Raw genomic sequence first — 13,211 nt, 5'->3', positions numbered from 1 at the left:
TTTTACCTAGAAGTTTCCTCAAATATCCTTCTTCTTACTGTTGGTTTATCATTAATGGCTGAGAGGTTGTTATTGAGATAGCAATGTACCTGAGGAACTTAACACAAATACCAGGGGTTGTCACCTTACCAAGAACCACAAGGCTGCACTTAACTGCAAGTTTTTCAGAATTGTTTTCCCAAAGTAAACATTTCATCCCAACGAATTCTCTCCACAGCTTGCCTCCCCTCATCACTTTTTAATATGGGCATGGAGTCCCCTCCACTTGCTTCACGTGGCTTTCAAGCTATCTGTTCCCTCAAGAATATATTGGCATTGAGTCTAAGTCATCCATAGACACCCAGGTGAAACTAGAATTGCCCTGAAGTGAATAGAGATCTAGCTTCTGCCAAGAGACATCTCCCAGAAGATAAGCCTAAGCCAATCGAGGAAGCAGCCATAGCACAACTCTTCTAGAAGCAATCCATCACCTATCCATTACGGGGGATCTTACAGAACTTACAGACTGTCCAGAGCCAACCTCAAAGTAGTCTTAGGTCCAAACATAAATCTGCCCCGTGTAAATCTTTAGTTGAGGGTTGGGGGAGGGCAGCAGCTAAAGTGAGATCTGCTGTGAACCACACACCAGTTGGTGCTGACACCCTGTCTCCAGACAGTGGCCTCTGGACTCCTCAGTATGTCAATATAGGACTAAGTGACAAAGATGCTAGAGAGGACTGAATGACTAGCAATAAACAGAAGATTCTCAGGAGGGAGACTGGGCTTTTGTAAGTAGAGAGGAAAGGACACCTAGGTCTTTTTGAACCTACCTGTACAAATGTATAAATGATGCCAAGGGGAATGATGACGGTGATAAAGATGGGAGTGGCCATGCAGATCATGACAAGGGTGCTGATGATTCCCAGGAAGCACAGTATCCAGCTTCGCAGGGACAAGGGGAGGGTGTCATCCACCGTGGAGATATCCTAGGAACACATAAATTAGAAGAATGCTGTGCAAATAGGTTACTAGGACATCTTCCATCTTCCTGACTCCAGCAGGGGAATTGTTGGATTCTGGGTTCCCAGTGAGTCCTTCATTTAATCATTTCATGGTATTCATTTGTAATACACTTTTCTGCTCATCCCAATAACCAATATCACTTCTGTAATTTCTTCATCTTTCTAAATCCTTCCAAACAGATATGGCAGTCACCCTTCACTTTTTTCAACAGACTTGGTAAAGGTTTTCACTCTTCTCAGTGAAATTCTCACTTGTCAAATTTATTAAACCATTCATAATCATTGTAAGCTAATAGAGACAGGTAAATCCTCCTCTAACTGAGCCAATTCAATTTAATTTAACTTTACACAGGTCCTAATTCCATTCAGTACCTAGAATAGAACCTGGCACCTAACAAGCATTCCTTCTGTTTGAAGCCTCCAGTCAACAAGCCTTGTCACCGACCCTTGACTGAAGAACCATCATCTACCTGGCAAGCTGTTTTCTCTGCTGAGCAGAGAGCTTCATGGGCGAGGGAGGTGGAGGTCAAATGTGACACTCGCCTGGCCAGTGTTCTAACCAAGTAACCCAGAGGTGACAAATCAGTCTTACTGCCATATTGCCTTCATGTCATGTTGAATAAATGAACAAATGGATGGATGGATGGATGGATGGATAATGGGTCAGTATACACAGGAAGTCTGACTTATACTTTGGGCTTCCCTTACTTACATTTCTTAGATTATATGGATTTTAGCATTAGTAATATGTGGGTATCAAGGTGAGTTCAAATTATCTCTGGAGTTTCCCAAACTGGGTAAGGGATAACAGTTTCCCAAGAGTCCTGAATGACTGAGTCTAATTTACCTTCTCAGAGTCCTATCTGAATGCAAATAACTATATGTCCAGGATTGGCAGAAAAAAAGAAATCCTTACCAGCTATCAGTTCTATACAGATTACTTTTTGTCCTTTACTGGCATAGATTCTCCCACTTTCTTTCTTCCATCCTCTCCCTTCACCTCTTAAGGGCTCAGCCATCTATTCCAGAGGACTCTAAATCAAACTCCCCTTTATAGGTATGAGCTCCCTTTCCCCACAAAACTCACCATATAGTCAATGACAGTTTCCTTTTTCATGCAAAAGCAGTTAGCAAAATATGACAGTTGCCTAACTAACTCACAGTAAGGTCTCTGCATTCTTTTTCAGAAGATTAATTATATACATATAATTTTATATTTATTTATATGTATTTATATTTATATATGGTTATATATAATACATATATAATTATACATTTATATATATATACTTATACATATATATGATATATATAAATATAATTAACCTGGCACATAACAAGCATTCCATGTTTTATATATTCCATATATATATATATACACACACACACACACCCATATATTCCATGTAATAAATATATATCACAACATCAGAAAAGAGTGTGCAATCTTTGCAAAATTCCTGTGAGAAATCTTTCCATTTAAAATTGCATGCCCAGGGTGTCTAGATGGCTCAGTCGGTTAAGCATCTGACTTCAGCTCAGGTCATGATCTCGCAGTTCACGAGTTTGAGCCCTGCATTGCGCTCTGTGCTGACAGCTTGGAGCCTGGAGCCTGCTTCAGATTCTGTGTCTCCCTGTCTCTCTGCCCCTCCCCTGCTCATGCTCTGTCTCTGTTTCTCAAAAATAAGTGTTAAAATTTTAAAAAAATAACATAAAATTGCATGCTCTTTGGGGCATCTGGCTGGTTCAGTCAGTAGAGCATGGGACTCTTGATCTCAGGGTTGTGAGTTCAAGCCCCACATTTGGCATGGAGCCTATTTTAAAATGAAATAAAATAAAATAGGGGCACCTGGGTGGCTCAGTCAGTTAAGCGTCCATCTTCAGCTCGGGTCATGATCTCACGGCTCATGGGTTCAACCCCACATCAGGCTCTGCACTGACAGCTCAGAGCCTGGAGCCTTCTTTGGATTCTCTGTCTCCCTCCCTCTCTGCACCTCCTCTGCTCGCACTCTGTCTCTCTCTCTCAAAAATAAACATTAAAAATAAAATAAAATGAATAAAATAACTAAAAAACTAACATAACTAACTAACATAACTAACCTAACAACCTAACATAAAATAGTATGTTTTTTTAGGTTTTATTAAAGAGCAGAAAACCCACTGAAGTTGTCTCCAATGACATCATGCTCACCATATTTGTCCCAGAGGAAAGTGATAAATGGAGACCAGTCAACTTGTCCAGTTTTAAAGCAGCCACGATGTCCCAGAACTTAGCTGTGGGCTGGCCTTTGTGTCTGTTCTGAGGCCAAAAAGATAAGGGTCTAAAGCTACTCAGACAGTGTGAAAAATGTGCTCCCTTTTCTACAAACAAGAAGACTAAAAGTGTGCTGATGACAGCCGACTATTAGAATTACTTGATTTCTGCCTCTGTTCCTAAAATCTCCATCTCAAATGCATGAAGAATCATGGGTTGGGTTTGGCTCTTGGAAGACAGCCATCTATGATCTTATCATTTATTAAGCATTCCAGCGCCTCATACAGTCCTTGGCTCATACCAGCTGCTCGATAAACACTGTTGAATAAATGAATGCTAAGCGTTCCTGGATCTGCAGTACATGGAAATAATGTTTTAGAACTTTATTAAAATTATAGGTGGCTCTTTTCCATAATCCAGACTTCGTTTACTTATCTTAAAGTATCAAAGATAGAATAGGAATGGAGCAGAGACCAAGCAAAGGGTTATTCTGTTTTCTCTTTTATTGACCATCATAGCCAGTGCATGTGTTTTTCCCTCTTCAGGATAATCCTTCTCATTTTTCTTCTACTGCCAACCCACCTCCCCCCACCATATCTCCCTGGCTAAGTTCCTTTTATGACTTAAGTCTCACATTTTCTGACATTTCCCGCTTTGTCACCAGGATGAGCTAGTACCTCTTTGCTCTGTCACTGTTTTGTATTCCCAGAACAGCACTATATACACATGTTGTTATTGGTTTTATTGTGTCCTGTCATACTCCTTTATTTCCTTGACTGTCTCCCTCACTAGATGGTGAGCTCTTAAAGGGCCAGAGCTTTTCATCTCTATATCCCCAGGATCCTTGGGACCTCACACAAGGTGCTCAATAAACATTTGCATGCTAAGTGGACAAAAGAACTATAACTGTATACTGTTGCCTAGGGGGATAGGAGAATTCTTTCCCTGTTCACAGTGGAAAGATCCTAAAACACAACATCGTACAGCCCTTTAGATACTTACACCAGCGAACCTGTTCACAATCCGGCCTGTGGGTGTTGTGTCAAAAAAACTCATGGGTGCTCGAAAGATATTGGTTAGCAGTTGCTTGTGAAGGATGTTTGACGCATGAGTGGAAGCACGGGCACTGCAAAGATTTCCTAGGAGCACAAACACACCTAAAAATGGAACGAGTTTAGTCAGTACTATGCACAGGGATCCCTAAAGACCTGTGCCAAGGACACGATGGCAATTTCTTCCCTGAGTCTAGACAAAGTACATAGACCAGGCAGATTCTGTAAGAGATGGCTGGTATAGCCATCAGACGTACCTTGTACCAATCCCAGAGCTCCATAGACGCCAACTCTCAGGTCCCTCTGTGAGGCTGGATAGTTAGTGCCATTATAGGTTTTAGAGTCATTGGTCCAAGCGCTGAGCCAGAGGTTGGATCCAATATAAGCCACAGCATTGATCACATAGGCAAGGATGATGAAGAATATCAAACACAATCCCATGGCTCGCAGGTATTTCAGGTAGACGGACAGCTTCACCTGAAAAGCACCCACCCTCAGTATTAGAAATCTTAACGGCTTTTGGTGAGTAGTTACCTAGAATACCAATCACAAGGGGGAGTGGAGTCCCCTGGAAAAGTGGATAGCAGGTAGCAAAATTTGGTAATCTGTGGTCACAATTTCTGCATTAGGCCAGGATACTAATGGATGCTGAAATACAATGTGGGGTAAATAATATCACATTATTAATAATCTTCTAGATACAATGAAGAGAGAAAGATATCAAAATAGAGTGGGAGAACAACAACACAGACACAACAGAGTGGGATGGAGGGTATACTGCAGACCTTGGAGCTTGTTTTTAGTAATTTGGATTTAAATTAAGACCTTAAACTTAAGACCTTGTTTTTAAGTTTTATTAATTTGAATTGTGTGCTCTCAGATCGACTTATTAGTGTTTTCTGGCTCCAAGAATTGCATCTCAAAGCAGTTTTGTTTCCTCCACATATCAGAATGGAATTACTTATGCAATGTGGTAGGAGGATGTTCACAGGAAACCTGTCATTCTTGGAAATAGGATTTGATAGAAAGCCCAAAGCCTCTACTAACATTTCAATGATGAAGCTGAAGATTTGCAAAGCACATGAGACATATCGCGCCTGTAGATATGTATTCAAGTCACCAAACTTTAAAATGTTCAGATCCCAAGCCTTAGATCACCTCAAATTGTATTTTTTTATTGTGGCCTTCACCTTTCCAGTTTGTATGAATTCCTTCTTAATTAGTTTTTGTCCTTTGACTAGTTCTTCCTCCTCCTTCAGGGTATTCACATTCCGAGTTTTCAAAGAGTTTTTTAGGGATTTCCGGTGCCTGCTACTGGACCTAGAACTGAGAAAGAGAGAGGAGGAAAGCATTCTTGAGGACGCGCAGATGCATCTGGGGGGTCTTGTTGCAAGCAGATGTCACAGTCGCTCTGCTAACATCAAAGTGCATTTCAGAACACACGGCCATAGAGAAACACCCCACCCCGCCCCTGCTCTCCGTACAAAGAAACAAAGGAAGAGCTGGGAGTGTCCCCGGTGTCCACTCCCTCAGGACAAGCCCACAGAGAAAAAGAGAATGATCAGATGGAAATATGGAAGTGATGACGAGGGCTGCCAGCTGAATAGATGACCAACCTGTGACTAAGTGTTCGATGAAGGCTGTTCTCTCTTCTCATGGTCAAAGAGGCCACCTCCTCAGGGATTTCCTCCACACTGGGCATCAGCCCACAGTCATCTTCTTCACTGTCCTCATTGACTAGGAGACACATCAAAGGTTAGGGAGGTGGCGACATAAAGCCGTCTGAATTCTATGAACAAGGAAGAGTTCTTTCTGATCTAGCTGGCCCTTCAGCAAGAGACCACAAATGTATACACAGGCTGGAATATTTTGCTTCAGAAATAGTACTTATTAGTATCTCTAATAGCTGAGAAATACAAGGATAAAGGAGAGATGAGTTAATGTTCTAGTGGAAGAGAAAATGGTAAAAAGGAGAAAAATATTCCCAGAAGCTTCTCAGTTCTTTTGCAGCAAGGAAAGAACTTTTAAGGTTATAGTAGATAAGCAGAAGAGTCCTAATTCCCAGAATTTACTAGAAAGGGGAGTATAAATTAAAAATGCTCTTCTTGAAATTCAAATAACTTTACAAACTTTTGTGAATTTAAAACACTTGAAAAACATATGCTGCAAATAAAGAATACATTTTTAAAATTGAAAATAAAAGAAGTAAAATGTAAAACAGCCTGGACATCAGTGGCAATGGTAAAGACCTCTGGAAATTGATAACTCCATAAAGCAGTGAGAATACTGGCAAAATATTGTTAAACTTTTTTCCTAACTCTGGAATTAACCAAAGGCTTGCAACAATCCAAGGAACATTTATTTAAGAAAAATGGCTAAATCCCAGTAAGAACAATAAGCTTTGTGATAGTTTAATTTACCCCCAATCCTCTCTCCTCAGATCCGCTGTAGCCTAGAATACTAAAAGCCTCACAAACATGGTAACCACAAATAGCAGCAGCCTCCTGGCTGCTGGAGGGAACAGAAAGTGTTCAAAATTCTCCCAAAGCCTCATCCTGTAACTGAACTCAAGTCTGTCTGCCCAACATGCAGCAAAGACAATCACTGAGCCATTGAGTATAAAGTAAGGAAAGGGTTTGAGAGGATGCCAAAAAGACAGGAGGGCAAGCTTCACATTTGCCTCCACAAAGTAGAGTCAAGAAAATTTAAGGGCAAATGAAAAAGGCCTGGGTAAAGAGTTGTAGTTGTGCTTACTAAGTCCCACTAACCCTTTGGTTACCGATTTCAACCCCTAGAGAACCATCATTATTTGACCTGTCTGGCAGTTCCCTAGAAAACCCCATGCACAGGGCTTGTCTTTGTTGGACCTGACTTGGAGTCAGCAATCGGCAACAATTGTGTAACATCACAGCTGCCTGAGATGGTGATAACAGTTGGGGCAAATAAGTAGCTAAACAAAAACTTAAAAGGAAAAGCTGGGGAATAAGATATCCTTAGGGAGCTTTGATATCTTTAATATACCCCTGGCAATCTAGAATGCCATACACATGGGCAGGGCTGCACACATGCTCCAGAGAGACTGGAGAAGGCCCTACTCTCACCTCTGGCTACTCTGGGCAAGCAAGAAACAAAAGGTGAAGCAGAATTGTAAATTGCCTACTGGAGTGTTAAGGACACGCCCCCCCCCCCCCCCCTCCACCACTCTCACACACACACACACACACACACACAAAGCCTCTCAGAAAAGCCTGAGTGACTTATTGGTTCCAGGCCCTTAAAGAAATCTCTAATCATTAGCTGACCACCCAAGCAGAGACTTCATTGGCCACACACGACAAAGAATGCAGATTTAGTAAGAATTAGTTAAGGAAATTAAACAGGAGGAACAACAAATCCTGGCAGAGGAAAAATCTTATTTCCAGAGTTGTATTATTTAAAGTGACCAGTTTTCAACAAAAAATTGTGAGACACGCAAAGGAAGAAAGCATGGGACCATACACAGGAAAAAAAAAGCAGTCAACGGAAACTACCTAGGGAAGCACAGGCATTGGGCTTACCAGAGAAAGACTTTAAAACAACTATTATAAATATGTTCAAAGAACAAAAGAAAACCATGTCTAAAGATCTAAAGTATGAAAATGAGTTCTTATCAAATAGAGAACATCAAAACAGATCAAATTAAGAAAAAAATAGAAATTCTAGAAAAGTACAGTAACTAAAATGAAAAATCCATTAGAAAGACTCAACAGATTTACTAAAGAGATTAAGTGTGTGACTTAATCCAATCAACAATCTTAGCACAAAAGCTGCCAGCTTGGACTGTAGGGGACAGAGGCAGGACTAAATGAAGGAATATGGTCAGACTTCTAGGATTCTACAGGCAGAAAACGTACCAATAGAACTATCCAGCCGTGAACATGTGTTATCCTTCAAGAAAAGGGAAAAATGACCCTGGGGTTGACTACCCCTCAGTTCCAGAGGGTGGAACCACCAGCCCAGGTTGAGCCTAAAGAACAGATAAGCATCAGACCAAACAAGACTATCATCAAACCTTAAAATCTGGTGGAATTGACCCTGCTAGATTTGGGATTTGCTTGGGATTCATGACCGTCTTTCCTTTTTGGAATGGGAATGTCTATCCTAATGCTGGTCTTACCATTGAAGCAGATAATCTGTCTGGTTTTATAGCTTGTCAGATGGAGAGGAGTTTTGCCCCAAGACTCTGGTCTCACCCAGAACTGATTTGAGTGAGGAGAGGATAAAATTTGGGACTTCAAATTGACATTTGGAGGAGATTTTGGACTTACAGGAGATACTGGAATGATTAACACATTGGGGATGCTGGGATGGTGTGAATGTATTTTGGACACAAAAAAGATGTGAATTTGGGGATGCCAGAGAATAGACATGATAGAGTGACTTGTGTCCCCCACCAAATCCATATGTTGAAATCCTAACCTCCACTACCTCAGAATGTGACTTTATTTGGAAATAGGATCATTGTAGATGTAATTAGTTAAGATGAGGTCAGACTGGAGTGGGATGAGCCCCTAATGCATTATGTCTGATGTTTTTATAAAAAGGGGAAACTTGGAATTGATGCACACAAGGGAGAATAGCATGTGAGGATGAAGGCAGAGATCGATGTGATGGGTCTTCAAACCAAAAATGCCAAAGATTGTCAACAAACCCCCAGAAGCTAGGAGAGAGTCCTGGAACATGTTCTTCCCTGTTGCCTTCAGAAGGAACCAATCTTATGGATTGATTTTGGACTTCTAGCATCCAGAACCATGAGACAATAAATGTCTGTTGTTTGAGCCAGTTTGTAGTGTTTTGTTATGGCAGCTAATTAAGAAAATAGTATACAATTTTTAAAAAGGGGGGGTTGCACCTGGGTGGCTTAGTTGGTTAAGCGACCGACCGGCTCAGGTCATGATCTCACTGTTCATGGGTTTGAGCCCCATGTCAGACTCTGTGCTGACAGCTCAGAACCTGGAGCCTGCTTTGGATTCTGTGTCTCCCCCTCTCTCTGCCCCTCCCCTGCTCACACTCTGTCTCTCTCAAAAATAAATAGGGGCACCTGGGTGGCTCAGTCGGTTGAGCGTCCGACTTCAGCTCAGGTCACGATCTCACGGTTCATGAATTCGAGCCCTGCGTCGGGCTCTGGGCTGATGGCTCAGAGCCTGGAGCCTGCTTCCGATTCTGTGTCTCCCTCTCTCTCTGCCCCTCCCCCATTCATGCTCTGTCTCTCTCTGTCTCAAAAATAAATAAACATTAAAAAAATTTTAAAAAAAATAAATAAAATACTTTAAAAAAGAAAGAAAATGATAAACCAAGCCAATATTGACACAGGTCACCCTTGCCCTCCTGCCTTTCCCTTCATTCTACCATGTCATGGTCTACCCCTTGCCAACAACAACAGCATGCCAGGCATCGCTCAGAAATAATTACTCAATGTTTACCTTGATTGACAAAGGCTTGATGAGCTGTTTTACAAACTGACCTTTACATAGAGGATAGGATTCTTCAAAGGGGCCATCTGGAAACTCAGATCATGGCAGAATCCATGAAACTCAGATCGCGGCAAAAAAAAGTCTAGACTTAGCATAAGAAAACTACCCAGGCACCTCATGTTGATGTAGTTGAGCAATAACTTAAGGGAAAAAAGCATCTGACACTGCCCTTTGGCTTGGGGCCTTCACTGCCCAGGCAGGTGATTTTTGCTTTCTCCAGGCCAGTGCCTAGAGCACGTAAAGGCTAATGAAAAGTTCCGACTTCTTCCTTTCTGCTGGTTCCCAGTGCCCCTGCCCCAGTCTCCTGGGATAGCTCCCAACCCTGTCACCCATATCATCCTGTTCTTTGCTCCTGTCCTATCCCTCCAACACTTGACAGTTTATCACTCCTACCCTGTCCTGCCCTGAGCAGTTTTCAACAAAAAATTGTGAGACACGCAAAGGAAGAAAGCATGGGACCATACACAGGAAAAAAAGCAGTCAACAGAAACTGTACCTAGGGAAGCACAGGCATTGGGTTTACCAGAGAAAGACTTTAAATCAACTATTATAAATATGTTCAAAGAACAAAAGAAAACCATGTCTAAAGACTTAATACTTACAGACTTTATGGTTCAGGCTTTTCTTTCCATCTCTCGTGCTCCCTGGGGTGGGTTTGAACCATCATGTGTCCTGACCTCAAGGCCTGAATGAGTTCTCACTTGCAGGCTCTGTAACTACCTCCTTTTCTGACTGACTTGTGGAATACACCCTTCAGATCTTGCTTTCTAAGGCTTGACCTACTGCTGGTGACTGCTACCCAAAGCAGATATCCAGAACTATGTGCAGGACTACTACTGGCAGATTCTTGGGAAGGTCCCCAGGGATCAGGGCTCCATTGCTGACTAGAGCTAATCGATGACCCCAATGGTGGTGGTATTAGCGGCTATTCCTGTGGTGTACTGTGAGCCCATGCAACTGCCACGATTCTTCCTCATTCGAAACACCCAGTGGTTTTTGGTATATTAGTCAAGATGCCCTTTGTTAGGCCTTATCAAGAATGTTTCAGTACACTATTAGTACCAGTCTATGAAGCTGTCCAGGAAGTGGTTTTAGCGGATTTAGGGTAGGTGGGGTGGGATGTGTGATTTGAGTCAACAGAAGTACAGCATCCTTAAAAGGAGGTGCCTGATGGTACTAGTCTTTCTTCCACAGGGACTAATCACCCCAAATCTTCAGTCATACCCTTCTAAAGAGTGTTCTTCGATTGCATGGTGGAGACGAGCTGAGCAGGATCAGACCCTAGTTTGGCTCAGGCACAGAATTTCTGTGTCTGTGTTTCTTTACAGAGACATAAAATACAGAAAGAATAGATTTTGGATCTCTGAATAATTCACTTCCAAACTGAACTCACTGGATACTGCATAGTTCAGGCAGTCAGTATCAGTTTATCACTTTTGCCCTTCCCATACCCAAGCTTTATCCTGTTCCAGTCCTCCTTACATACCTGTGGCCTCTCCTTCAAGACCCATCTGTTTTTTGGATGTCTTCAGAATCTTAGCAAACAATCCTTTCTTGGCCAGCAGAGTGCTGTAGGATCCCTTCTCCAGGATGGTGCCATTCCCCAGAACCACAATCTCATCCACTTGGGGAAGAAAGTGAATGCTATGTGTAATCAAGAGTCGAGTCTGAAAAAAACAACAGTAAGTAGTGCCACCACCTTCCTTCTGTGAGCCCCTCTGTCCACCACCATCCTTGGCTTGCTCTTAAAAAGGAAAGGAAGTAACTTCTTCCTGCCAACTATGAGTAGCTAACTTCCAACTACCCAGAATGTCTATTGACTTCTTTGGCTTGCTCTGGGGGTGGAAGGGAAGGAAAAAACAGTCATTTAAATTCATTTTAGGGCTCTGTTTCAAAACGTAGCCCTAAACACTTGACCTCTTTTACTTTTTTCTTTCCTTCCCAGTGCCTCATCCTAACACCAGACCCTATGTGTAAGGGGAGACTCTGGTCCTCGTGGATATATTGTTATTTGCCTGTAGTGACAGCAAGGTTTGCCCTACACACATTCTTCCAGCTTCCTGAGAGCTTAGGAATGTCACTTGAGATCCAAGCCTATCAATATAACAGATGCATCCTAAACTAAGGAAATAACTAGCTAATTTCCCCTTCTACTAACCAGCTAACCAACTGAACTTGAGAGCAAGGACAGACCTTTTCATCTGTGCACGCCCAGTCTTTGCAACAAACCAGGCACAGGGTGGTATAGAGTTCATGAATGAATGGAGCCAAAGGCCATTCGGACAGGAGACAGAACCAGAAATAGAAGGGAGAGTGAGTTCCTGTTGACTTACTGATCCAAGAGAAGCAAAGGACCTCAGTGGGACAGCAGCCCACCTACCCTGACTAGCAGCAATCAAGAAGTCTTGAAGGGAACAGGCCACACACAGATGGAGTTTTACTGCCCAATACTGAGGGAGATGTTACTGTCAGCCCTCATGGTACACTTGCTGTTGGTGAGGGACACATTCAAACCCACAAAGGGCTCTACCAGCACCTCCCCCATTCAGCCCACTGTGTCAGGGCAAATGGGCTAACTTGCCCACGGTAAGGAAAGTCTAGCCTTCTCCTACCACTAGCTCTAGTGACTTGCTCTGGCCACTTTATCTGTACTCTCTCACGGGGGCATTGTGAAAGTCCAATGAGGCATTGCAATCAAAGTGCTTAGCACAGGCCTGGGGCATCATGAAAACACAAAAAAATGTTAGTTCTATTTTATCCCCACATTCCCACATCCTGCAAGGGTTCCAGGAAAGTGCCTTTTCAGAGCAGAGCTCTAAAACCTGTGGGATGACCTATGTCCCACCAGCAAGGTGAGTTATTGGGTCCTCTGGGATGTTTTCTGACTCCAACCAATTCTCCGACACCAGCTAGGTGTTCAGCGATTCAATTCTGACACTGACTACCTAGAATTAGCACAAACCCCACAGCTGAAGGGCTTGGTCCTATGAGACTGACAGACTTCAGAGGCAATTTGCATGACTTGGGCCACCCTTACTTCCAACCAACTAGCCATAAAGCCCCTTTCTCATGATCAGTAGTTTATTAGAATGGCTCATCGATCTCCAGAACACACTTTACTTGTTTGTTGGTTTATCATAAAGAATACAACTCAAGAACAGTCAACAGAAGAAATGCAGAGGGCAGGCTATGGGGGTGTAGGACTCACCTGTGGAGCTTCCATGCCCACAGCCTCCCTCTCGGCACCTTAATGTGTTCACCAACCCAGAAGCCCTCTGGATCCCACTGCTCACAAATTTTTATAATCCAATCTTCAGCCCTTGCTTCCCTCCCCAGAGGCCTGAAAGTTCCAACCCACCCATCACTTGGGCTTTCTCACTCTCTTTTTTAA

General features: G+C 42.6%; 1 protein-coding gene across 12 annotated transcripts in view; it reads right to left on the bottom strand.

The window, feature by feature from the left end:
• Positions 1-13,211, bottom strand: part of ABCC2 (ATP binding cassette subfamily C member 2) — a 73,926-nt gene that overhangs the window by 19,112 nt on the left and 41,603 nt on the right. For all 12 annotated transcript variants that reach the window (XM_053207008.1, XM_053207005.1, XM_015063003.3 and 9 more), the window contains 6 exons: positions 11,307-11,487; positions 5,924-6,044; positions 5,498-5,633; positions 4,565-4,784; positions 4,258-4,412; positions 810-965 (listed from right to left, as the gene is read on the bottom strand). In XM_053207008.1, the coding sequence (XP_053062983.1) occupies positions 810-965; positions 4,258-4,412; positions 4,565-4,784; positions 5,498-5,633; positions 5,924-6,044; positions 11,307-11,487 (969 nt within the window). The remainder of the gene's footprint in view (positions 1-809; positions 966-4,257; positions 4,413-4,564; positions 4,785-5,497; positions 5,634-5,923; positions 6,045-11,306; positions 11,488-13,211) is intronic.

This window comes from Acinonyx jubatus, chromosome D2 (genome assembly GCF_027475565.1).
Source record: "Acinonyx jubatus isolate Ajub_Pintada_27869175 chromosome D2, VMU_Ajub_asm_v1.0, whole genome shotgun sequence".
Taxonomy (NCBI): Eukaryota; Metazoa; Chordata; class Mammalia; order Carnivora; family Felidae; genus Acinonyx; species Acinonyx jubatus.
The sequence above is the reverse complement of the archived record's forward strand: the minus strand, read 5'-3'. Positions and strand labels throughout refer to the sequence as shown.